At 34.1% G+C, this 27,488-nt stretch overlaps 1 protein-coding gene across 1 annotated transcript; it reads left to right on the top strand.

Annotated features, from left to right (window-relative positions):
• On the top strand, positions 1-27,281 carry LOC147078597 (cGMP-dependent 3',5'-cyclic phosphodiesterase-like). The gene is made up of 14 exons (XM_085960242.1): positions 1-270; positions 1,969-2,085; positions 7,822-7,920; positions 13,438-13,580; positions 14,363-14,630; positions 16,303-16,445; positions 17,785-18,010; positions 18,666-18,820; positions 19,807-19,965; positions 21,860-21,948; positions 22,625-22,814; positions 24,108-24,252; positions 25,072-25,217; positions 26,206-27,281. Exons 1-14 carry the CDS (start codon positions 127-129, stop codon positions 26,390-26,392), a joined length of 2,211 nt encoding a protein of 736 aa, XP_085816368.1. The 5' UTR covers positions 1-126; the 3' UTR covers positions 26,393-27,281.
• The last annotated feature ends 207 nt before the right edge of the window (positions 27,282-27,488 follow it).

Below are 27,488 nucleotides of genomic sequence, written 5' to 3' on the forward strand. Positions count from 1 at the left end.
GATTTTGGAATGACAGTAAAATATTATAGATGTGTGAAAGATTGTGTATTTCTTTCGGGACGGATCCCGTGAAATTTTCCGTGACTGAAAGTTTTTAATTGTAATTTATGACTTGACTTATGAAATATGAATGAAAACGGTGACATTAAACCTGTAAAGCCAGTCTTCCACAGGCACCTTGAAGCCAGCGATCCTGGGAAAATATTGGAATTGTGCAGCCAATTGACTGACAGACATTCAGTTGATTTACAAAAGAAAATAAACAAATACGTGAGTATAAATGATATTTTATGGTTTGATGAGTGCTGTAATGAAGAAATGTGAATCAACGATCAATATTTGAAATTAAATCGAATGTAGATTAGGATTAGAGGGAATGTGTAGGAATCCTTAAGTAAGCATGTATGTACATTTTACTACTAATTTAAATTGTAAACTATCATACTTTGTGTATTGTTGTCAAGAAATCTTCGAAATATTACATGCCTGGGACCAAAAAACAAACCAAAACCTAACAACAATATTTAATGATCTTTTAGCCTTTTTTCAATACCTACCTATGCATTAAATTGTTTATTTACGTTGAAGAAAACCTTCATCTAGGGTCAGGTAACACAAAAATAACGAGACGTATGTTGCCTTCTGGGTGAGGTTGTAACAAGTTTTAAATCTCGAGTGTGGAGAAATATGGGATAAACTTAAATACATGTTAAAGAATATATTTTCAATAGTTATGGACCTTTGTATCATATACATTGCACGTAAATGTAACGCACATTCAATATTGATAATATTGAATGGCTACACTCGGTGTGCTTTGTGTTTATTGCGATTAAGTATTAAACCGAGTCTGGTTTCAAAACCTTTTAAATTTTTTTTTATTAAACGCGTCTTAGTTGTACTGGTATTAACTGAACATGATGGTTCTTAATTGACTTGTTCTGTAGATGAAGTTTAAACATATTCTTCTCTCGTAGTCTGGTGCGTAAAATGTTGGTCGTACACCCGGGGGGTTTGGCCACATATATAATTAAGTACATGATTTTCTAAAAGTCTGGGTGCTTGTGAATGTTTCTCTTCTATTACTAAATACACTACTGTTTCACTACACTACTGTCATTGGGTCTGTTGTAAAAAGAATCTCTATAAAATTGAAGCAAAAATTATCTCTAGTTTACTAATTTTTTTCGAACCTTTGAAAATGAATGATTTTGGTAGAAATATTGATTTCAAATTACATTGATATAAGTAAGTAGGTAGGTACTAGTAATTTTTGATATGGATTTTTTAATGCTCTTCATTTACTAAAGTTGAACAATTTCACATTGAACATGCGCTGAATTTTTCTAGCGCCCACGAATTCGTAAGGCGATTATGATTATAGTTATAATTGTTATTGCTAACTGCACGTACATTAAGCTTACTGCATTGCTTTTTCTCGCTCTGCATTGGTTCGACTATGTCTTTTTATCGCTGACTGCACATAGGTTAAGCCTATTGCATAACTTTCTCTCGCTCTGCGTTGGTTAGACTATTTCTTATTTTCTGTCAAAACTATTGAAATTCACGCTGATGTTGTGTGTTTATAATGATCAAGGAAATTTCTAGAAGCCAAAAGAATTTTTGGTTCTTGTCTGTTTAGTGGAAGCCAGCAGCAAACAAATTTTGGAAATAACCGATGTACTGGATTATTTGTTTGGTTACGTTAGGTTATCATTCTTGAATTTTGCTGAAATCAGCTATGAAAATTGCCGCTGTTCCCACTTGTCTTCCAGTAAACAGACTTGTACTGAATTTTTGTATAAAGAAAAGTTTGTCAATGTAGGATTTGTGTGTAATTTATACACTGTAAATATCCATTACAGATAATATTAACAATAATAAATATTGTATAGCTCTATGAAATGTATGATGGTTCAGTAAAAAGAAAAAGAGGCAATTTGACCGTCTTTATTTTATTCCTTTCAGTTGATAGAGCAAACAGGAGCATCATCAGTTTTTCTGGTGCCATTATTGGAGACTTCTGAGGAGGCCATCGTCCAAGTTGTCGAGCAAAAATCCTTTGAGAAGCCATTAAGATTGTCGGTAAGTTGAATACCATCAAATTAATAACACCGATAGAAACTCATAGATAAGCATTTGACTGCATAATTACTGACATAATATGAGATTCTCTCGCACAGCAATCAATAAATATTTTTTTTATACATAGTATAAGAGCATTCATAAACCATTGTTTGATAGCAGTAATCTATGTTGATTTTAACCATAAAATATTGCTCGGTATCTAGATACTCTGTGAGCCTGTGTTGTTCAGAATAATCCGGGGTAATAAAATAATATGATAGTGAATAATAATGCATTGTCGGTGTTACCGCTAAAGCATCTAATTATGGCATTTTCATGAATGGCATACAGATTAACAAAATGAAACATTATTTATTACACGGAAGGGATATTGACCCAATTTTGTTTTTTTAATACGTCATCTTCCACATTTTTAAAATAAGACACATAGGAAAAGTCTTCTTCTTTGTCCATGTGCACTCAATGCCAGCAACCCATAGCTTCACTGTGGATGGTAATTACTGGCCTTCCAGAATGCCAGAATCCGTTTGAAATTCTCTTGATGCATTCATAACGTGTGACCGAACCAGGTCCAACATAGCATTCTCACTTTAGATGTAACGATATGTTGCATGGTCCACTCTCTTGTCTGTTTTTTACTTTTGTCATACCAAAATCACACCGCCCAGTATCCGTAACGAGCATCTACTTTCAAAGCTCAATATACCTGTGGCGAAGGGTGGCTGTTAATGTTTCATGTCATTCATGTCATGTTGTGAACGTCTTAAACTTATAATTTGTAAGGTCCACAATATGCTTAAAATAAATAAATTGAAATTGAAAATTGAAAATAAGATCCGACATAAATAGTGCACACTAAACGTTGTCAGTCAAACATATCGACTACCTCATGGAATAACACACTAACTCTAAATTATCAACTTTTCAGGAGAGCAAAAAAACCATTCAAAAAAATGTGTAGCAAAAGCCGTTTATTATGTGCAAATATTATTTAAATTATAATTTATATCTTTAAATAGAGTATCATTTAAGCATACAATCAACTTTTGCAAGACATAATTTTGGGAAATAATACCCTAAATGTGTTTTTCCACGTTAAGTTTGACAACTAAAATATTACATCTAGATTTGGTGTGATTTTTCCCGTTTATATATTTTTAGAGGGTGTATATATCTATACTTGGTGTGTTTTTCCACGTAACTATTTTTTTTTTCATAAAAAAAGTACCACGTAACTTGAGATGGTGTATTTTTCCATGCTAATTCTGAAAGATAATCTTAAATATCTCGACTTAGAGAGATTTTAATTTTTAATTTTACGGGGAATGACATACTATGTGCTCTTAGTGTTTTCTCTCTCGATGATATTTGATTAAACCAAAAATAGGTTTAGATATTCTGATGGAATATGAGGAGATTTTTTAATTAAACAATATTTTATCGCAATAAACTGTATTTTAACCATTCAGTCAGTTTCAGGAAATTGTTTTACAGAACATAATATTATAGTAAAATAATTGCAAAAGTTACTTAATGAATATTCCACTCAACATAATAATGATTGATAGTATAAATTAAGAAATTACAGGATAGTTTGTTACCTATATATTTTACGTAAATTACGTTGCAGCATTGTCAAGTAAATAGGTACCTAGATGGATAATAATTATAAACGTTATGTAAATTAAACTTTTTTAAATTAAGTTTAGGAAAACTATCAACTAATATACAACTGTATTCTTAAAATTAGATTTAAAATATGTAAAAATAGTACTTATCAGACTTCTATACTTCTATGCAGCTACTTATTTTTATCGCACCTCACTTAGCTGTTTGTAGATATGCAGCTACTTATTTCTATCGCACTCACTTAGCTGTTTGTAGATGCCAAAGATAACAATTAATAGCCATTCTATCATGAACAGTGAGATTATAGATGGCATAATATTTTCCCTTATAATGAAAGACTCGTACTTCACTTTGTGACACAGTTAAAACTTTTGTAAATCAAAACATGCTGTAACAGCTGTAATGTGATTTTCTTTTGCACGATTTATATCACCCTGATTCATTTCTCTCGAACGTTCTGTAAATAATAAATGTTGCTGATAATCACTTTATTTTTTATTAAATATTTAATTTACTCAATTATTGTTTCCGTTCCTGTTCAGACGAGGAAATACGAGAATAATATGCCTTTATATTGGCGTTCAGTGGCAATTGGAAATTGATATTATTTTGATCCAAACCATATGCTATATTGGGGAAACATTTTCACCATATTCAAATTCTCGTCTAAATATTCTTTTTGGCTATTTTTTCTAACATAGTGGGATTCTTTTCTTATAAAATATATTATTAACATGTTCAATTACACTATTTTTTTTTGCTTCATGAGCATGAGAACGGTTGTTGTGCCTGCCTTGACTATACAATGGCAATTCTGACTCTTCATTTTTTTTAAAAGCACTCACCACCCACATATTTGAAATTGAAAGTGTTTGTAAAAACATAGTTTTACATACTTTTATTATTTCGTTATTGCATGACAAACCATAAATAATTGCTTTTAAACGTCTTAAAGAAGCTGGTAGTTTTTGGGTTTTCTTTTGCACTGACTTGTCATATCGTAAGATGTAATCCCATTGTTTCTCATGATTGCCAATAATACAAAATGAATCAAAACTAACTTGACGTTCGGATTCAATCATTTTTTGGGCACTTATTTGAATTGGCAAGAATTTTTACACAGTGCTTCTATGGTATTCAAATATTCTTATATTCATTCACATATTCTTCACCTGCATTGAATGCTTTTTTGGCTTTCTTCCTTTTACACAAGTCTTACATTACAGCTCTCTTCTTTTTCTCGATTCAGTGTGTCAATTTATAGTGGAAATAATTTGAACAGATGCACTAAGTAGGGACAACGTCATGTCTGATGACGTGATGTCTACAAGTGCATTTATGTTTAAAGGTGGCAAAGTACTGACAGAAGTATACTGTTATTTATTATGCTCTGAAATAGAGCGATTTATTTCATTATGTGTAAGATGTGCTGGAGATTTCGTAATTTCTTCGATCAAATCATCAATCATTCCCAAATCTCCTCCAAATTTTTGCGTCATATGTGGCACACTGGAAGAACAACTAAAACCCGACAATCCAGGATCACTAGGACTATTCGGAGTCTTCAGATGGGGATAAAATCAACATGTTTATCATCGTGGACTATCCACTTTTCACCCAAACATGCAATTAACCTTTTAGACTTTTTTTACTACCATATTTATCATAAAAGTATAGTAAAAAGGTCAACACATATGAAAAAATAGGCAAGTATTACCTTATTTACTTATCACAAGTCGTCATGGAATCAATACAAGAAGAATAATTATTTTAGGTTGTAAATTGGAAACTAATGGTGCAAATATGCATTTATATGATGCTTACTAATGATAGGAAGAGAGAAGTTATAGTTTATATTACGAAATACAGAATATTATAAACATTGAAAATCCTGTAGGAGCCAATAGTAGGTACAGACAGAATATTTAAGGTTGAATCATTTATAATTATAACCTAAAAATGTGTTGTCTGAAGGAGGAGATTTATTTTTTTATTGTTTCCATCCTTTATTTTATTCGTCTCTTGAGCTTATTGTAATATTCGCCGAGATCTAGTTGGGGACATATTAATTAAATGGAATAGTTCATAACTTAAATCCATTAGAATTTAAATTCAAATTCCAATAGTACCCACCATAGGCCGATAGTATTAATAATAATATTAAAATTAGTCATTTGTACACAATAACAAAAATAATACAACTTTACTGTCACAAAAGCAATTTGTGATAATGAAAGTAGGTGCGATTCATTACAAAGGATAATGATTTTTCAATACAGTGTTGTTATATGTTGATAGAGGCGAGATTTGAAAGTGAAAGTTGAATTAGTGTCATATTCCACGGTGAAAACTTAGTTAAATGATACACTAAAATGATTTGTGTAGGGAGCATGTATATTTTTTCCGAGTAATAACACACCAACTACAAGTGGATTATTATTCCATGTAATTTAAGATTTTACAAAAAATGTTATATAATCATAACTCTACTTACGAGTATTATTTTAAACAGTATTTTGGGTGTTTTTCGAGAAAAAAATCCAAAAAAAAATTGGCTGGTGTGGTATTTTTTTCTATGCAACAATAGCTCAAAAAACATAAAACACACTATTTCGAATTGGTGTGTTATTACATGAGGCAGTCGATATTATTTGTTTTCATTCAACTAAGACTGCGATGTTAAACCCTGCCAAATCCAAACCATAGTTGATAATAGTCAAAAAATATTCATTTATCTATAAAATATCGATAATTGTGCCATTAAAACATAGATAATTTTGGATATTTTATAGATAGAAGAATATTTTTTATCGATTATGGTTTGGTTAGGCAGCAGTGATGCCAACCGTACTATAATTATAGTACAATACTATAATTTTAATTCCGCGAAAAATGTAAAATACTATAATTTTACGCCAAATATTCTAAAATACTATAATTTTAAAGGATTCAAGAAGAAAAATGTTCCTGTACTATATATTTTTTAGAAAAACTATAATTTTTACGCCTTTGTACTATAATCACCATAGAAAAAGATGGCAACACTGTTAGGCAGAGCTTAATGAATTTAAAAAAAACTAACCAATACCATCTGCAAATTGTATTCTTAGTTCAATGAAAACAAATACGTATGACTGATAAAGCTTAGTGTGCACTATTTATGTTGCTTACTTCCACCCCTCGCCATTGCAACAGTTTTTCTGATTCTTCATAAGATGCCACGATTGACTATTACAGCACTGGGTTTTAACATTTAACATAGTATATCAGTGAGTATACCCACGGTGGCCGCGCGGCCTAAGCGTTGGACTATAACGCTGTGGGTCCCAGGTTCGAATCCTGGGTCTGGCAAGGACACATATTGTTTTTCAATTTGTGTGTGAGTCAGGGTATGGACCTAATAGGTTGAGCAAGTGGCTGACATCTATTTCTCGTAAAAAACAAAATCTGTTAATACAAACCTCTACTCTGTGGAGGCCCATATGATCCTATTAGGATCGGACATGGTGGGGAAAAAAAAATATATCAGTGAGTCTCAGACATTCCGCATTAAGTTGAATGTTGCCTTTTAATTATAATGGTATTTATCCAATTTTAGTAATTAAAGTCAAAATTAATAGTAATCTTTTTTTTAGTTCTTTGCAATTTTAAAATCACTAAGTAAGGAAGTATAAAATTTCAATGTGTTTAACATTAACTCTCAATACTATGTTTGTATAATTCTTTCTATTCATTCCGGCTGAACCGACCGGAAAGAAATCATGTGTTATGTTTAGTAATTATGCAATACAGATCAGTATATTTTGAACATTTAATAATGACTAATGGATACCAGCCATTGTCGATTGGTAAAATATCTGCTTCTGAATCCGAGGATCGCGAGTTTGTATCTTGCTTCTGACAAATCCACAATATGTTGCTTTTTAAATATTTGTTTGAATTCAAAGCATGGCCTTGGTTGGTCGAGCACATGGGAAAAAAATCCAGTAACAACCAGCTCTTGTAAAATTGACAAGAAACCTCTTCTAGATGCGGTCAATATCCACATCTGATTGTGGAACCAGTTAAAAAAGTCTGTAATATTTAATTGCAATGTTCTTTCAGATAACCGATTCCATAATAAATGCAGTACTGAAGAAAGAAAAAGCTCTGTTTGTAAAGTTAACAGATTTGGATAAGAAAATACAAGATTCAATATGTTCGGTAAGTATTATTCTGTCTCAGGCGCCGGAAATTACTCTTAAATTGAATATTGTGGCCCCGTATTTGTAACTCTATAGAAACAACGTATTATTAATCCCATACCTCATATTGATGATGTATATTGATTATTACTCTAAGGTGTGAGGACCCAAGGGTTATAAGTGACATCCATGTAAAAAATGAATTGTCACATAACTTATGGAATTGTCACATAACTTACATAGGTTATGCATGGAAAAAATTCACATTTTTAACTGCTTTATAAATAGACTAACGGATTCTGATTTTTTTTTCTTCGAACACCAAAGTATTATGAAAGCTAAAACTTAATTACAGTGTTAAATAAACCTAGTTATGTATAATGTACTATTGCAGGCATCTCCGATGCATCAATTGCAATTGACTGGTCGATTACATCATAGGTCTCAAAGAATTGGAGCCGTGAAAAAGTCAAAAATGTATACCTTCATTCAATTATGATACAATATTATGATTTCATTGAGATTTTGAAAGGGAAACATTAGCTATTCCTATATTTATTTCCTTAACCAGCTTACGTGAAAGTCATTTTCAAATTAACGATGAGAAAGCCTGTGTGACCTCGTATCATTTGATTCGTATTGCATCACTTACGGTCTGCCGCAGGAATGAGATAAAGAAAAAATGTGAATCCCCGCATTTTAAACCGAGACATAGTTTCTTTTTACCAGTGCGCAGTAGGCTCTTTGTACAGTAGGAGAATAGTTTAACAGTATGTGCAATAAACGCTCAAAAGAATACGAAAATATGTAATTTTCATGACGAATGGGAAATTGAGTATTTCTTTGTGACGCTAAAGGACGTGTATTGTTGTTTAATTTGAATAGCCTCAACCAAATATAATATGTTTGTTCACGTTGAATAATGACAATTTGAGAGTGTGAGTGTGGTAGGTCACCGCGGGTTTTGATACTAGATAGTAAACCATAGCCTATTTGTAGTTGGGCATGCCTGTACTATTACATTTTGTTTGTGAAATAACCTACACATTTATACCCACGGTGGATTACCGACAGAATGTCTACCTCTGTAGCTGTAGGGCAAGGAATTGAATCTCGAATCTGCCAAAATTTACATTTTGTCGTTTCAATGTGTGTTTGAACGGATGGCAAACAACCTAATTACCTTTCCAGAACTTTGTCACCCACTCAGCACATCAATTGTTAACATTTAAATGGTGAAGTTCCTCTGTAAAACATTGAAGTCCGTGAAAGAGTTTCTCGTTGCAAACATCATCCCTCAATCTTTTATAATAAAACCTGCAATACTAATAATTCTTCAATATGGAAAACATTAACAATCATTTTTTATTGTGTTGCCGTATAAAAAAAGGTTGTGAACTGCTCTGCAAAGAGGCATTATCCCAATCTAATGAAATTATTATTAACTAAGACAAACACTTGAATTCTTTTATCATCAACATAATATTATGTAGGCACCGCAAGCTACTGTACTAGCAATTCTGTAGTGGCTGTGCATATCTAATATAATAATCTGTTATTTGCTTGCTTCTTATCGTGAATATCAAACAGATATGTATATATTTTTCAAAGGGGGATTATCTGATAACAGTGTTACTTATCTGTAGTATTCGTATGAGCTTAGCTAGTGTCAATGTGTACCCACAGAACTATAGGATTTTAGAGATTGACCCGTATTATTATTAACTGCGGTTATTACACAGAAACAAGGCATATATTTCTAAAAACTCCACATGTTATAGTCAAAATGTAACAAAAAATATGTACATGTTATGTATCATCATCATTATCATCATCATCATCAGCCTGAATCTATCCACTGCTGGATGAAGGCCTCTCCAAGCTGATTATATTTATCTTGGTCCTGTGTGTTGCGTTGCTACGTACTTCCTCACAACTTAACCATTTCATCGATCCAGTGGCCTCTAGGTCTACCTTGCGGACGTTTATACCTCTTGGGTACCACTGGATGACTAAATTTATTCAGCGATTGTCCCTTTTTCATGCTATGTGCCGGCTCATTTCCATAGAAGAATAATATTTTTAATCTAATATAGTTTGGTTAGGCAGGGCTTAATGACTTTAAATAAAATGAACCAACAATATGTGTAATATGTATACTTGATCCAACGAAAACAAATAAGTATGAAGAAAAAGTGTGCACAATTTTGTCGTATCGCCGAAAATATACCAAAACTATTATGGTTTGGTAGACAGGGCTTAATTGATTTTTAAAAACTAACCAATACCATCTGTAAATTGTAGTCTAGTCTTAGTTCAATAAAAACATATACGTATGACTAACAAAGTTTAATGTGCACTATTTATGGCGGATCTTAACTGACTACCTCCACCCTTCGCTACTGATAAATGTTATATGTCCAGTTTGGTTTGTTTAGTTGAAATCTAAATTATATGATTAAAATCGATAGAAAATCTAAAGTGAAATGTTCATTTCATTTAATTGAATGAAAATTGATTATCTTGTCGTGTAGGTATCATCCTTCGATTCGAAAATCGTACTGCTGTCAAAGTACCTTATATTATATAGAGTCAAAGTTCTTTGTTAGTGACTCACATTTGTTAAAAATTAGACATACAATATCTGCACCAACTCATTAATACGTTATTATATATCACACCGATATTTCAGCAAAATATAATATCTTGAAAAACACGGCAAAAATCAGAGCCCTTAATCTACTGATATCTTAACTTAAAGAAATTAAGCTTTTTACGTTTTAAATTTATGTCTGTCAAATCAGGTTTTTCTAAATAAAAAATTATCAACCGACTATAATCTCTTTGGATTAAAAATAGTCATGAAATATTATCGCTAATAATTTAATACTCAAGTTAGATTTTTATTAGTTCCGATGTTCAGACCATATCTTTTTGGCATCGTTCTGCGTGGTTAACAGTACTGTCAAGGAGTTATGGCCGATGTATACATACCTAACTAAGATAAGATTAGTATCCACCCTTGTGGATTTTTTGATACTTATCACCTGAGGTTATCTGAGACAATGTGTTATTTACATAAAATCTATTCTTTATATATTTACCCAGAGTGTGTACTCGACAGAAGATGATTTGTTGTAAAACACGGTATTTAAGATTAGATAAGTTTTGAATTGATTAATTAAACATTATTAATCAATGAATAATGCACAAGATTTAAGATTGTAGCAATCGGACATCTCAGAAATGTACCTATTATGCAGAATAAATATTGGTACCAAGCGAGACATAAACCCGCAGCCAACAGAGTATGCTTTACTGCACCATACCTGATCATGACGAAGTTAACCGATAACTCGGCGGTTACATGTAATTTGTATGTAAAGCATTTCACCGTGAGCTTTCTATTGGAAAGAGATGACCGTATACTATACGGTCTCCAATTTTATTAGATTCAATATAAACATTAATTCAATTTTCATAGCTGATTTTGGCAAAATTCATGAATTCAAGAATGAAAACCTAACCTAACGTAACCTAACAAATAATCCAGTATATCGGCTATTTTCAAAATTTGTTTACTGCTGGCTTCCTGTAAAGTATAAATTGACAAGAGCCGTGTTTTATTTAGGCATGAATTTTATGTCAGTACTATATCACGGTGAAGTGTGATACGGCGAACTGCATATGTACAAGTTTACGGACACGTGACTCAGCAGCAATATTTTTTCTAATAATCATGATTCTGAGGTTTCCAAATTATGTAAGTTCAATTTTTAATTAATCATCTGAATAAATTGCTCCGCAGTGAAGTAGTGGCAAATAAAAATCACATATTGTTTTTTCAATGTAGGCTTGATTCAGATCAAATTTTCCAATCAAATAAAAAGAAATATTGTTTGATTTTGACGTTTGCAACAATATCGATATCCGTATTTTTTTGGAAATAGTTCTAAAGTGTATCGATACTTCTGTGATGTCCCTAGTTGCAGCAGGTTGGTATAGTATCAATAATTTCTGATGGACTGAGGCTTGATTTGCAGAGCAGAAAAGTGTCGCATTTTGTTTTTAACCTTTTTACTGCCGGTAGGTGTATGTATGGTGGTACCTTGCACGCCGTGAATTTTATTGCAAAAATAAAAAAATTAAATAAAATACATTTTAAGTGGTAAAAACGAATTCTGTTTCAATTCTGAGTATGTGACGACATTCCCAATATATGTCGTATGTTCAACATATTTGTATGTTTAAAATAATTGATTTACCCCCGTTTCCCGTTTAAAGCGGGACGTCCAAAGACGTCACTTTTGTATGAGCTGCGTTCCGTTCACTGAAAAGTTCTTTGGCAACCACCCGGTTTACTCTAGGTTTTTTTGTTTTGCAATGTCTTTCCTCTCACCGATGTTTTTTAACCCTCGAGTAGTGTTGAACTAACGCTAACATCCATTCCTCGTAAAAAACTTCTTTCACATCAAGAATTAATATTATTCAGACAGAAGTGAAAATTTAGTACCTTTTCTCCAAGGTGCTTCTTTCGTGATTACTCTTTCGATCATTGCACTGATTATTTGGGCACAATTGAGTTGGCAACATTTTATCCAATGTAATATGGTGATTTCTGATAGTTATTGTGAAAAAATTTCATAGTTGTGTGAGCATTGAGCGATTTACGAGGTTGGCCGGCTAACTCGAAATCAAAGCAATCCACCTTGTCCACAATATGTAGTCATGTATGTTCTCAAAAATTATCACATTTGCCACGGCCTCAGTGGTGCAATTTGTGACACGATCAACTGTCAATCAAAAGGTCAGTGGTTCCATGCTGACTGTAGGTGAATTTTTTGTATTTTCGAATCGGCTATGACAGTTTTTTTTGTTACAAGTCAACCGTATTAATTTTACCACTTTTTAATGTTTCACTTCAATATAATATAGTGTCATGGCCGTGGCCCCCACATCCTGAAGCGGGCCCCCCTACCTTTTCCAATGGTTGAGGGTGTGATGTTCTACAACAGTGTTACCCAATTGCTATTCCATAGTAAAATAACGGGTATTCCACGTATTTTTAATTAAGTCCACATTCTCCATTATCCAAATTACTGAGTTTTTGGCACTCTTCATCATATTATTATGAAGCACTGATCGCTTTTGTGGTAGCCAAATAACAAGCGTTACTTCGCCATAATGGATAAATAGCCATTTTTATTAGTCAGGAAAGATATTTATAAAATAAAATTGTACCCGTGAATTATTATTTAACTATACCAATCATCATATTATAACAAATTGCATCACATAGCCACATCTTTAAAATGTTAATATCCTTATAGTAAAAATAGAACCGCAGGCGACTTTTTATTATTATTACAGTAAATTTGTAGTATCTGTTTATCGTATTTAACTGCTCGAACCGCCACACCGGCCCACCCCTAAGCCCAGTCCCCCTAGCTAGAGCCCTGTCAGTCTCCTCCATGTGGGTGGGCTATGGTCATGGCTCTCTAATGTCTTGAAAGTAAAAAGTACTGTGTTTGTTCAGTCGCTGACCATTGGCTGCCGCATGTTAATGGTCCCCGTGAGGGATGTGAAGGGGCGTATTGCACTGCTGACCGGACTCGTCTTCCCGCAGCGTGCTGCCGTAAGGGAACACCAGGCGGTAAAGATGGTTGAAGAGCTTTTTAGGTAAATCAATTTTGAGATCATTTTTTCCCATACAGTTAACACCCGATTTTACATTTTTGAGGGGACTGGAAAAAAACGTATCTTCGAGGATTGACAAATTAGTTTGGAGCACATGTCAACGTGTTCTTTCACCATTTCAAGAATGTTCCTTTTTTCTTTAATCGACAATGTTTTTATTTGCTGAGATATTATTTGAATGGGCAGAAACAAAAACAAAATTACACAAAACAATAAACTTATACAGTCGCATTGTGTCACCTTAGCTTAGGGACTGCAGACATGATGTCTATAAATTGAATGCGCATATTTGTCTGGAATTCATTTCAATGTAATGCAAATTGAATTGAATGTGTTTAAATGAATAGAATTTTTATTTTCAATATATTATTTAAATTAAATTTTAACGTATTCAAAAAAAGACGTAAATTAGAGGAAATAAAAACATAAAACCAGATATTAAATGTACTAAAATGAAACAAAACTGCAGAAACTTCACACGAATATGAAGTTCCACTGTTTATTAAAAACAAATTCAAAACTAATGTCAGTTTCGGTCGAAATACCGAAGAAATAAAAGCAATATGTAATACTAGTTCATTTTTGTGTATCCACTATATTGAACTATGTTATTTTTTATTCACTTAAATCAGTGAGACATTATTAATTGAAATCAGACCAAACTATTTCCATTTGTGCAGAGAATTTCTTGATCTTGAAATGAGTTATCTAACATTTGGGATATCTGGCGGTAATCTGTTTAAAACATAACAATATATTTGTAGGTTCTGTTTGACATTGATCTTGAACACGGTGCACGCGGAGGAGCAGTGTCGGTTGAAGATACAATGCCAGAAACTGCTGCAGGTGGCTCGGCGACTGTTCGCTCACCTCGGAGACCTGGACGTGTTGCTGAGAGGGATTATGGCTGAAGCCAGAACGCTCACCTCCGCCGAGAGGTGCTCCCTATTTCTGCTTGATGCCGATCATGGTGACCTGGTGGCCAAGGTTTTCGACGGCGGCGACGATAACCAAGGATCTTCCAGCAAGGAGGTGAGGAATATTTATTATTGGTAGGACAACTCTATATTGTAAGCAATGTTGACAGCTAAATTCACAATTATTCAACAAATATAAATAACGCGTGAAAAAATTTTTGCACAGCTATGTTTTATAACCATAATGAACGAAATAAGTTTCTAAAGTATAGATAGAGAATGCGGTGTCTATATTAAATTTGACTGGAGAAGTAGATTATGAAGAAGTATGAAGAATTTAACTTGCTGAAACCTTCTATTGATGTGATTGTGAATAATTCGAAAGACTCAGCTGCGCAAAAAAGTTATTTAAGTTATTCCCGGAAAAGGAGACTAAAAATAATTTATATTTATAAATAATAAATATAATAAAAATATTTATAAGTTTTTAATACAATGACATTATTATTAATGTCAGTACAGCACAGTGTAGGCTCCGGCTGCCTCCAACATAGCACTCCACCATTTTCTCTCCCTCGCCCTGGAACGCCAGTTGGAGACATCAAGAGTCCGGAGATCCTTTTCTACTCTGCTCAGCCTTCGGCATCGTCGTCCCTTTGTCATTTGTCGATGTTAAGAACTTCGGTGCTGATGTTCATCCTTTATTTGTGTCCCGTCCAGCTGAGATCTTAATAAATTTTACGATTTCCAGCTCACTGCGGACACCGTATAATTCGCGAGTAAACTGGCACAGCCATACTCCACTTTCACAGATTGGCCCTAGGATCTTTTCTGAATACCCTGTGCTCGAACACTCTGAACCAGTGGAGAACAGGGTTCATGTATCAGCCCTGTATGCCAGCGACAGTCTCGCGAAAGTTTGGGAAGCCATATCTTTTTATAGATAGTCATTTCGATTTAATTTGTTTTAGTAGACCATAGAACAGTGGTCGAACCTGTGGCACGCGTGCGATCTTGATATGATTTTTGACTCTTCATTATCTTTTCACTCGCATATAACTTCTACAGCTTTATGTGCAAAAGCTTCTAGAATTCATCATGTGATGAGCCAAACCATTCAAGAATCCAAATGTCCTACGCAGCCATGACCTATTCTGGGTCAGAACTGTTTCTTTGAATCAAGCCTATCAGACACCATTTGCGAGGGGTGCAACACTAGTAAATACGCTCTGTAAAGACATGGATATTTTCAGTGATGTACTTTGCATTTTGTTTCTGAAACTATATTCTATTGTATAAAATTGTTTGTTTGTTTTTTTATTTTTTATTATTATTTGTTTTTTCTTCTCTCTTGTGAGAGTAATATTTGTTATACTGTAAATATCACGTTATGAACGTCCTGAATTTTGATTTGTTATGTCCACAATGTTTTCTTTTTCTTAACCTGATCTGTGCCCGAAGGTTTTTTATGGCGGCAAGTGAGAAGCCGCAAATTTTTTAGCAAAAATAATAAACCTTATTATCTATTTTTTTTTTAAATATATCAAAAGTTTATCATAAAAATTTACCAATTATATGCTAAATGTCTCATTATTGGGCCAGTATTCTTCCGAATTTTAAATTATTCAAAACAAATGCCTGAGACTAGCTTCTGTCTTCAAAGACAGGGGAATAAGTTCGCGTTTTTTGTATGGCCGGCACTGTACGCCCGGCTATATCCACGAACTAGTCTGCTTTGGCAGAGAACTGAATGAACAAATAAATAATATTTTATTAAACTCTTGCAGGCTCCGAGCGAAGTCCGCATCAAACTGGGTCAGGGCATAGCTGGTCACGTCGCCGTCTCAGGAAGACTTCTCAACATCATTGACGCCTATGAAAACCCTCTTTTTTATAAAGGGCTCGATGAGAAAACAGGATTCGTCACCAAGTGAGTACCGGCAGTTCGCCATTGTCCACTGTTGTCAAGAAAACATAAAATTTTTGAAAATATAACAGACACCGAAGCTTGATAAATGTATTAGTATTTCGAATCAACGTCGTCATCTCTATTTGGCATTTGAGATCTATTGGAAAAATATGACATCGTACAAAAATAACCTAATTGGTTTGACGAGTGGCTAATAACCATTCATCATATTTTATTAATATAACTTCTACTATGTGGAAACCGATATGCTAGTCTGCTCAGGACCGAAAATGTCAATTTACTTTTTCCGTTATATTCAGATCAATGAGAAACTTCTTTATAGCGCCGTGTATCTTTAAATCGTGAATTATTGAACTATTTTCTGTATTGAATATTTTATCCACATGAAACCACAATTGATTAAATTGTCTAATAAGAGGTCGTCCATAAATGACATCACACAATTTTCAGTATTTCTTGACCCCCCTACACCTGTTACTTGTCACACTTCATCACATAATCTTTTATTCCCCTGTCTGAATTATGTCATGTTTTTGAATTCATTGAAAAATATATTGGTTTCAGTATTATCTTCTGATGGAATATTATATAATTTTGTTCTCAGAAAACTGTCAGTTTATATTTTTTTGATTTGTGATACCTGTCACATATTCTACAACCTATCTATCCCCTTCATGACATTATATCAGACCCCCTCCCCTAAAATATAATTAATATTTTTATAGTTACCAGTTCATCCATATTAAAAATTTTCGGAAAAAAAAACTCTTTGGGAGTACAGTGAAACCCCGATTATACGATTTTCAAGGGACCCTTAAAAAAACGTTAAATGCGGAATATATAAAAAAAATTGAATTATTTTAAGTTTATCAGCTAGAGTTCTAGTTTTCTTCATGGAGGCATTTTAGTTATATAGTATAGTTTATACGAGATGCGAGGCAAGCCTGAGTGGCCTGTGCAAAGTGCGAACAAAGCAACGCGACTGAACGGTCAGGCGAGATTGAGCGCTGATCGATCTGTGCAAACAAAGCATAAACAAAAACGGTCAATCGAGATAATATTTGTGACGGGATCATAATATTTAGACGATAGATCGAAGAAAACGATAAATCGGGGAACGGTTAATGCGGGATTATTTAACATTGTTCTTATGTGTGTTTGGCGGGACTTTCAAAAATGAACGATCAATGCGGAAAACGATTTATGCTAGAATGGTAGATCAGGTTTACACTGTACATGCTATGTGGTAAAGAATTTGAGGTGAGACTGTGTTGGAATGTTATAGTATAATTTAGTATGGATGATCCTGCATTTGTGACGGTGTTTGTTTTGTTCTCAGAAACATCTTATGTTTCCCGATTCGCGACGAAGATGGAATAGTGGGCGTGGCTCAGCTGTGTAACAAGGTTGACGGCATGCACTTTGACGCGTGCGATGAGGAGGTGGCGGGCGCGTTCAGCATATACTGCGGTATTTCCATCATGCACTGCATCATGTACAGGAAGATCCTGGACGCGCAGGCCCGCACCAACATCTCCAACGAGATGCTCATGTACCACCTCAAGGTGACAAATCAGAATTTTTCTCTGCTTTTCATTTTTCGAGATACTCACAGTCAGACACATGACTGCCCCGTGTAATAACATGTCATTTTATAAGTAATAATTAAGTAGTTATTTCTTTCAATTAATAGCAACATTACTATCATGCTTTTAATCTTGAATTATTCTGTTTGAAAAGTTTTACTAGATACATTGAACAATTTTTTGTTAAAAACAAATCAATTGCCAGACGTGACATTTCTTCAAAGAAATCTTTCCCTGATTTTTAAAAATTATCAATTTAAAATAGGTTATTGATTTATGGAATATTATTTTTTTTAGAAAAATATAAAATAATACAATAAAAAAAATCTTAAAATTTTGACTTATGAGATTTTTCCCCCGGCCATCGAAATTAACTATTCATTATGTGCAAATTTAAAAAAGTTACAACCTCTGCTCGGTAATGGCACGATAAGAAGAACGCATATATGTATCTGTTTATTATTTTATATAAATATTTTATTATTTGGTTTCTGAAAATAAGAGTCCGGTTCTGTCACAAACTTTCATAAATGAAATGCAGTTGCTATTGCTTCAATGATATTGATACAGAAACTACTCTATCTATTCTTACTCGACATCATTTAGAATGATGAATATTAATATTTGACACCAGGTGAACGCCCGTGACGTAACAAAACTGGTGAACTGCCGCAACCAGCACCGCCACCCGCAGCTCACGCAGATGCACTTCAACTCGCGACTTCTCAATGCCAGAGAGACACCCTGCTACATCCTGCTCATGTTTGACCAACTTGACCTGTGCAGGAAGTGAGAGCACACTCTTTATTTATTCTTGCTTATCTATTTAAACTTTATGTTTTTAGTACTTCATTTTTATAATTTTATAGAAACAAGTATCTCTTCTATAATTGGACCACATTATGCACTTATTGGTCAATTGACTTTTGAATTGAATTGATTTATATTTATTGAACTGGGATACCCTTTTTGTCCATATACTGAGGTCATTTCAAATTATGTATCTTCAATAAAGTACATGTGCCAGTGTTGGAAAGATAATGGTCATCAATGTTAACAGAATTTAAAATAATACACAGATGCATAGATACGAAATTATAAATTGTATCAGAAGCTTAATCGGTAAAACTCATCACTCGATTTCTATCTAATAAATAGGTATACAGTCAAACTTGGCTATTACGAGGAAGATGGGACCGACTGACTTTGCTTGTATAATGAATTGTGAATAAGCATTATTCATTATATCGTTATATAACATTTTTCACGCCACGTTCTATTTAAGCATAGAACATAAAAAATCTGAAAACCATCGTAAAAATCCCCGAAATAAGCATGGCATTCATAAACTACAAAAGAAGTTGTTTATTTTTTTACATGCAATTTCAACCATATGCGTGGAACTTTTTCAATGTCGCCGGCAAAAATACCAATTAGGTACTTAGACACTTAACTAGTGTCATATAAACGTAATCCGATCCCGGCGGCATCGGTCTATTTAATTGCCCGGTCGGATTTTATTGCTTAAGGTCGAAAATGTTGTTTTTAAATGATCGACATAGTAACAGCTTTGCTCGGTACACCCGAGAAGTTATAAAAGTGAATAAATGTATGGAAAAAACTAAAAAAAAAACTAAAACGTCAACGAATGTTTCCTCATTACATCCGAGATCTCGCTATTTCCGTGATCGTAATAACCAAGTTCGACTGTAGGTTACTGAGTGGTGACTGAGGTCATACCAAATTATGTATTTTAAATACCCATTCGATTGCAGATTTAATATCCGTCGTGACATCCTGGCAAGATTCACGCTGTACGTGCAGAAAGGCTACCGAGACATGCCTTATCACAACTGGATGCACGCCTTCTCTGTCACCCACTTCGCCTTCGCCGCAACCTGCTCCCTCAAACTCTGTGAAGAAGGATATTTATCGTAAGCCCACTACAATTATGATTATTCACTGATACGATCCCAGTTGAAGTGTATTTCAGACTATCTTACTTTTTAGATGAAACCAATACACCAGATTACTTTATATAGCAAGTTACTATGTAGTGACTTAAAGCATTAATTTCCAATCAATTACTTTAAAAATGAATAGAATTTGTGTCTTTATTGTCATCAAACGGGGTCGACCCACTGCTGGATGAAGGCCTTCCCACTCTTCTCGTTTGTTAGATATTCACTGAATGAATTACCACTTTATAGAAACATAATATCATCAGCCTAATTGTCATTACCCATAACTCAAAAAAACCAAAATATAAACATTGTAAGTCATCGATAATTTGGAATTTTTATGTGACATATTTTAGAAAAACATAGGAATTTAATTACAGTAAAACTTTGTTAATTCGAAATCGACAGAACAGAAAATCAAAAAAAATTTAAATTACGAAGTACAAAATGAATGGCAAAAAACATTAAATATTAATAAATATTTTTTTCTACCAATTATGTAATATTGTTCGAAATCGCTATAAATAGATTTTATGAATTTTTGTATTAATAGGGTTTTACTGTAATCAGCTTATATTATAAAGAAATTAGGAAGTTTGGATGGAGTTAAGTGGTTTGTATTTATGGCGATGCATATCTTGTTTTTATAAAGCCTAATCCAGACCAGCGGCGGCTCCTTTAATGCCATGCAAGTGCTACGCACCGCCTGCATCTTTGAAGACATCGCTCAACTTTTCATTATTATTCATACGTGTATCACTCACTTCGCGAAGTAGAACATGTAGCGGTATTATGAACAATATTTCGTTCGTGCGCAAAGCGATTACAATCCAAACATATTTTCAGTTTGCACAGGATTACAATGAGGTCAATATATACTACTTAAACCGTGGTCCAACGTTCCTGTAATGACATTTTGTGTAGAATTTTTTACACGCTTTTACATCGGCGCCCGAAATTAGGACTCTAGAAACAAAAACGCCAATTTCTGTTTTATAACAATGTTGGCGAGTTAATTTTTAACAATTTCACATTTAAGATTTAATGAATCGCCTAACTTTTACGAAAATACAAACTACCGCATTTATTTCTAAACCACTCAAATACATTCAATAAACAAAAAAACACATCAGCGGTTAATTATTTGGCTGAAGCATTGTTTGCTCAGAGCGTAAAGTCGTAAACCGTGACATTTATTTTTCTTTATTGATATTAAATCATTTGAACTGTTTAAAAACTCTTTTTAAGAAATATAATAAATAAACAAAGACATATTTAATTTACCTTCTGTGAAGTTCAACGTTTCAGTCATTTTACACTAAGATATTATCTTAGCTTATTGACACGGCAGCCTTTGGTGATTAAGGTAATCATGGAGAGACGCTTTACGACCTTTACGTGGCTAGGACAAGTGTTCCTGATGCCGCCAAAGAGTGTGACACTGCGTACCCTTATGGCACAGCCTCAAGGGTTTCGTTGCCATGGCCGGCCCTCCCTCACCCTGCAGCGGTGCTACAAAAGCGACCTACGTGCTGCAGGACACGGTCTGACATGCTCCAATGCTGGGTATAGAAGGTAAACCATTGCGCACTACCAGAAAATGCTATTCTGAAGACCACCGGCCGCCACTGATCCAGACCAAGAACATCTGTATATATTCAATATTTCCCGTCCGCCTTTGGAAAAAAACATACAAGGTCATTCTTAGCAGAATATTTGGAAATGGTTATGATACATACAACTTTCAAACAGTTTGTATACAATGTTTACTGAACCGATGTTCTGGACTAGGCATAATTACTACTATTATTACTGGTCGATAGTGCGTAAGGGGTGATGATATATATATATTTTTAAATTGTTACAGAGATTTGGAATGTTTGGCTTACCTGGTGTCGTGTCTATGCCATGACCTTGACCATCGGGGGACCAGCAATAGCTTTGAAGTTGGAGGAGGTCAGTGATACTTTATTACCCAAGTTTTCCCAAAATATATTTCAAATGAATTGATGTCTCTTCTACCGTTTTTAAGTTCCATTCCTAAAAAAAGCGTCAACTATTAACCTTTTGCCTCACGATATTACTATGGCAATATCTGACTGGCCGCAGATTTTTAAAGACATACGTTGAATGTAGAGCGAAGCTCTTACTAAAATCGCTGTAATACTGATAATTTGTGGCTTAGTATTTCATAATTATGCAAACAGATATTACTGTGTGTTGAAATTTTTAGATTATGCAAATCAATCGACAGTGGCTAGTAATTTAAGTTTAACGTCTGACGAAATAACTAGCGAAATTAGTATCTGTCGATCACGGCCTCATAGAGCGAGATAATTCGCTGAAGGCATAAAACCGGTTAATATACGAGCGAACTTTTTTACAAGGAATGATTTTTAGTCATTTGCCCGACTTGTTGTAAAAACAACATGCATTTTTTATCCAGCTGTAGGATCAAACCTGCAATCCACAGTGTCAACCGCTTTACAAACTAGGCTACCGAGATGGGATGGGGTTTAAATAAATAATAGTCATGATGAAACTGAATCTAAATTCTAATTTATAAGAAATTTGTACTTTATATAAAAATCGGTTGTAGTGACCACGGGTTTAATTTTTCTCTATGTATCAGGGTCCGTGCTGGCTGCATTGTACAGCAGCGAAGGCAGTGTGATGGAGCGCCATCATCTTTCTCAGGCTCTCTGCATTTTGAACTCGGAGGGGTGCAACATCCTGCAGAGTCTGTCTTCTCCGCAGTACGACAAATGTCTGCAGCTCATCCGAGATTGCATCCTAGCCACGGATCTCGCTAATCACTTCAAGTAACACTTTCGATAAAATATCATAATAATTACCTGCTCAATAATTTTAATATAATTATATTATGTAATGTTAAACTCCTGATTACACTATGATCACAGATTCAGGACAATAAATATTATGTAGGTATAGAAAGTATGTATCTAGGGAATATAAAGTAAGAGAATTGTTTACATGACTGGTTTGAATTTTTGTTGTGGTAACCGAGTATCAGTTGTTTGTTCTCCCAAGGTGCAGAACTAACCTGGCATTGGCAATGCCAATTGGGCGGGCGATAGCTCTGTTCAACCAAATTGCTTTAGATATTGATATATTCCACATATTATGTGAGATGAGTTAAGGCTTAATTACACCAGCAGACGCGCATATCCAACCAGATCCAACGATCCACGCCGACCGTCGTGACCAACGTCTTTACACTGTACCCAATTACATGCAATGATTCGATCACATTGGTCCTTGCTTTTGATTGGTTTAAAATAAACATAGTGTTGCTATTATTAAAAATATAGGTTGACCAAAAATTATTTCTTCAATAGATTGGTGGCTACACTGAACAGTTTTCCCTCGCAATTTTACTTCAAAACTCAGCTGTTAAAGTTAACTATAAATATATTTTATGCTAGTAGCGAGTCGCGGCCATTTGACGTATAGAAAATACTTTAGTTTCATATATTTATCATTATTCATTTACATAACCTGGCGCCATCTTGAGAATAAAGGATAGAATAGAGAGGTGTTTACAGTTGAATTGATGAATTCAGAATGGCACGACTAACCACGGCGGCGTGACTCGCAAAGCAGACGGTAACTTTGGATATTTTCGTACGTTCTCGGCAATCTTTGCTAAGGCTGTAGGTGAATCATGGCAGACGGAAATAGGATTGGTTCCAATTTGCTGACAATCATTCACGATTCCTGAAAACCATAGATAATAGCTTTTGGCAATCGTGGCTGAGACGGTCGGGCCAGACAGATTCTGCCAATGTAATTTGAGCATTAGGTAGATTTTTATAAAAGAGTTTTATAAATTCTGTCTATAGGGGAGATAAAATAGGGTCTACGTAAGTCATGTAGTTTATAATTTTTGTATTTACTCTGTATCTACTATTTTTCTAATACTGCTTCTATTTATTTGATTTGTGAAGTTCACTATATGCAAATAAATAAATTTTAATGAAATTGAATGATAGCTAAATATTGTTTTGAGAGAAACGTGTTTAAACATTTTGATGATGGAATCATGACCGTGTACATACAGTATGCATGATGTAATGTGTGTCGATGTCTTCCAGGCATATGAAAGGGTACAAGGAGATGGTGGCGAAAGGTTATAATAAAGAAAACCCTCAGCACCGCATCTATCTCATCTCCATGCTGATGACCTGTGCAGACCTCGCCGACCAGATCAAGGATTGGTTATGCATCAAGAAAGTTGCTGTAAGTTTACAGAACTTTATTTGAAACCAACAGGATTGAAATTTAAAATAAAATTCGAATTACAGAATGTGGTAAAATTTAAGGTTTTCTCTTTGTGGTTTTCAATGGTTCTGTTTTTGAAAATAAAATTTGTGTCTGACATAAGTAGCATGCAGTCAATGACATTAATATGGACGAATCATCTGGAAAAGAAAATGACACTCACTTTATTGTCGCGTCTGCCGAATGGCATAATCTGTTCTAACGCCATTACAATAAAGGTGATATTGCTATAAATTCCTGATGCTTTTTGTTGGGTCTGCCGAATGGTTCGGTTCGAACGGGTTCGCTCAAATGAACATTGACATTAGAAACACTGCTCTAACGCCATTACAATAAAGGTCATATTGCTATATATTCCTGATGCGTGATATCGCATAATGGAAATTGCGTGACGTCTACCTATACATGCGAATTTACTTGCTAGCTACTGTATTGAGTGCGGCGTCCATTAATAATGTCATTGCATGCAGTAATCATTATGGGTAGTTTCAAAATAATACCTATATTAAATATGAACGTAATGTAGGTACCAACTTGTGGGAGAAGTGCTACTAATTGTGATGTTCTTATGATACTATGTACATATCAGTAAATATTCTTGGTGTGATAAATAAATGAGATATTCCTAAGGGTACTATAAGGGTCACTAAATAGTTACAGGGCCATGTTAAAACCCGTTGTGTTGATGAACTCGACTCCGTGAAAAACTAGAGCCTGGGAATAGTGAGTGCTATAGAAAATTTGATGAACCTTTTAAAATGTAGATATTTTGTGTAGGCGTCGGTCTACACGGAGTTTTTCCATCAAGGCGATGAAGAGAAGCAGCGAGGGTTGTCTCCGCAGGAGATGATGGACCGAGAGAAAGCTTTCATACCCGACTTGCAGATACAGTTCTTGGAAAATATCACCATACCCGTATTCACGTAAATATTACAGTCTATACATACAATAAATTTCAGTCTAAAAACTATTTATTTTCTTCTTTTTTTTGGCTAGTATTAATGCTAATGGTCATTTGAGGTGATGAGGATTAAATTAGTACAACTGAAATATAAATAAAAATCAAAGATGTTGAGAAAAACCTTCTGTAGAGATGTGTATGAAATTCAAGCAAAAAAAAGGACCACTGGTCCACTGATGAAATTAGCCACAATTTGTCACGATGAGTAGATAGGCAGCCAATAATACTACACGTTGGCATAATTATTTAGTTAAAAAATCCTGTAAAATTTGTGTAAAACCGTTTAAAATTGCAATTGAATAATTATTTACAATGAACATAAAAAATGTCCGCCATTGCTTGACCAATAAAATCAGAATGGAATGGCAACTGAGCAATCTTAATATTTGTGGAGTTTGAACTTGAAAAAAATTATTTCAAATGTCATAACAGAACTAACGGATAAGAAAGACTCCATCTATGTATAGTCCAAATTCTTTGGTGATAATTGAGTAAGGAGCAGTTTTTACATTATATACTACATATTTATGTGTGAAACATGATTCAAACATGTAACACTTTATTCCCAATATTGGCTTACAATGAACTCCTGCATATTTATGTGTGTGATTTGAATGTTTTCGCCTGACATGTATGTACCACTTAAACACCAATAAACTTAAAAAAATACCAATATTTGAATTATACAAATATATCTATAATAAAATTATATATGGATCATTTGAAAACATGACCTCATGTACAGAATGTTGAAAATAGTTATATAATAATAAAATTACAATCGCATATTAAACATTTTGGAGTCAATCTTTGAGTCAACTTTGTCAACAATATTCCTTCAATTCATAACTCCTCTATTTGTGCTCAAAATACTGTTATCCCATGTCAACCTTGGACCACTACATCCGTTCTAGAAGCTATTGAATTATTTTTCATTTATTTTATTTTAGTTTGCTGTCCGGTGTGTTTTCGGAAGCGAAATCGTGCGTGACCGTGATGCAGGACCACGTGCGTCGCTGGCAAGCAGCTCGAGGGGTCTTCAACCGAGCCGGTATGCACGGGGGCTATGAACTGCTCAAGTCGTCCGCCCTCGATCCCGCCATCGACACGCAACTCTTGGAAGACAGACGAAAGTAATTTTGTCACACCATGTTTCCGAAAGTTTGCTTAACCGCAATTAATGATGTAATTTTTTTTGTAAAATATCCCATCTTGTTCTACAGATGTCAGCTGAAATTAGAAAATGGCCATATGATTGAATCAATTAATTTGTGAAACTCAAAATTCAAAATATTGTTCTAATTATTGTATTATTCTATTTTATAAATTACACTACATTTTTTTCAGAATTGGGAGAATTATTTGAATGCCAAATAATGTCACGTATTTTTTGAATTTATTAGGGTACACTCTAGATAAACAAATCGTAACCACGTAAAAGGTCTGAACTGCATTTTTGGCTATTTTGACTTAATTGCCTTTTATTAACACAATCACTGCTGACCTTTTAATTATCACATTTAAATAACACGTTAATTATGTCTAATGGCCAACTGCTCCAAACACGCCAGTCGCGGTGTTAGCACTAAATGAGTTATTAAATAATTTTCTAGATATCAAAAAAAAAAAAAAATCAATCAACATTTATTGGCATAACTAAAAAATTACAATTCCAGCATTTAAATTAACGTTGTGGTGTCAATAAAATTTATTAAAGTCGTACTACCTAAAATTTACCATTTTGCAGTTTCGTCCTTATACATTGGAGGTGTTGAAATGTTCTCTGTGGAGGCCTATTGACATTAAACCTACAGGTGGCGACATGACGCTGTAAATTTTATGTGTGGGGATTTATGAGGCATTGCTCAGCATACACAAACAGCAGATGCTCATGTCACTGCCAATGTTAGTAATGAAGTACATAGTTAAATTTTTGCCTTTCAATATTTCACAAAGCAGATCGACTGCTTATTTTTTTTACATTTCTATCTGGAAATCAATTGGCGAAAATTTTAGATCAATACATAAAAACGAAAAAGATCAGAAAGCAGGTGACTGAAGTGACACTTAAACCCCACCTCTAGAGGTTGCGCCATAAACTATGAACCTCAGTGAGCTCTGCAGTATTAGATTACATTGTATTGTGATTGGTCACGCTGCTCCTTGTGGGCATGTTTATAATTTATCTTTTTGGATATATTTATAACAAAAAGAAACTTTTTGATTGTATCCC

The sequence above is a fragment of the Rhyacophila brunnea genome, unplaced genomic scaffold (genome assembly GCF_057557595.1).
Source record: "Rhyacophila brunnea isolate RB1 unplaced genomic scaffold, BYU_Rbru_1.0 scaffold_11, whole genome shotgun sequence".
In the NCBI taxonomy this organism is placed as follows: domain Eukaryota; kingdom Metazoa; phylum Arthropoda; class Insecta; order Trichoptera; family Rhyacophilidae; genus Rhyacophila; species Rhyacophila brunnea.

Bases quoted from the DNA above. Each gene is read 5' to 3' on its own strand.
- LOC147078597 (XM_085960242.1), top strand. From the start codon at position 127: ATGAATGAAAACGGTGACATTAAACCTGTAAAGCCAGTCTTCCACAGG. The intron at 19,966-21,859 runs GTAAGCCCACTA...AAATTGTTACAG, and splicing joins TGTGAAGAAGGATATTTATC to AGATTTGGAATGTTTGGCTT. The intron at 22,815-24,107 runs GTAACACTTTCG...GATGTCTTCCAG, and splicing joins GATCTCGCTAATCACTTCAA to GCATATGAAAGGGTACAAGG.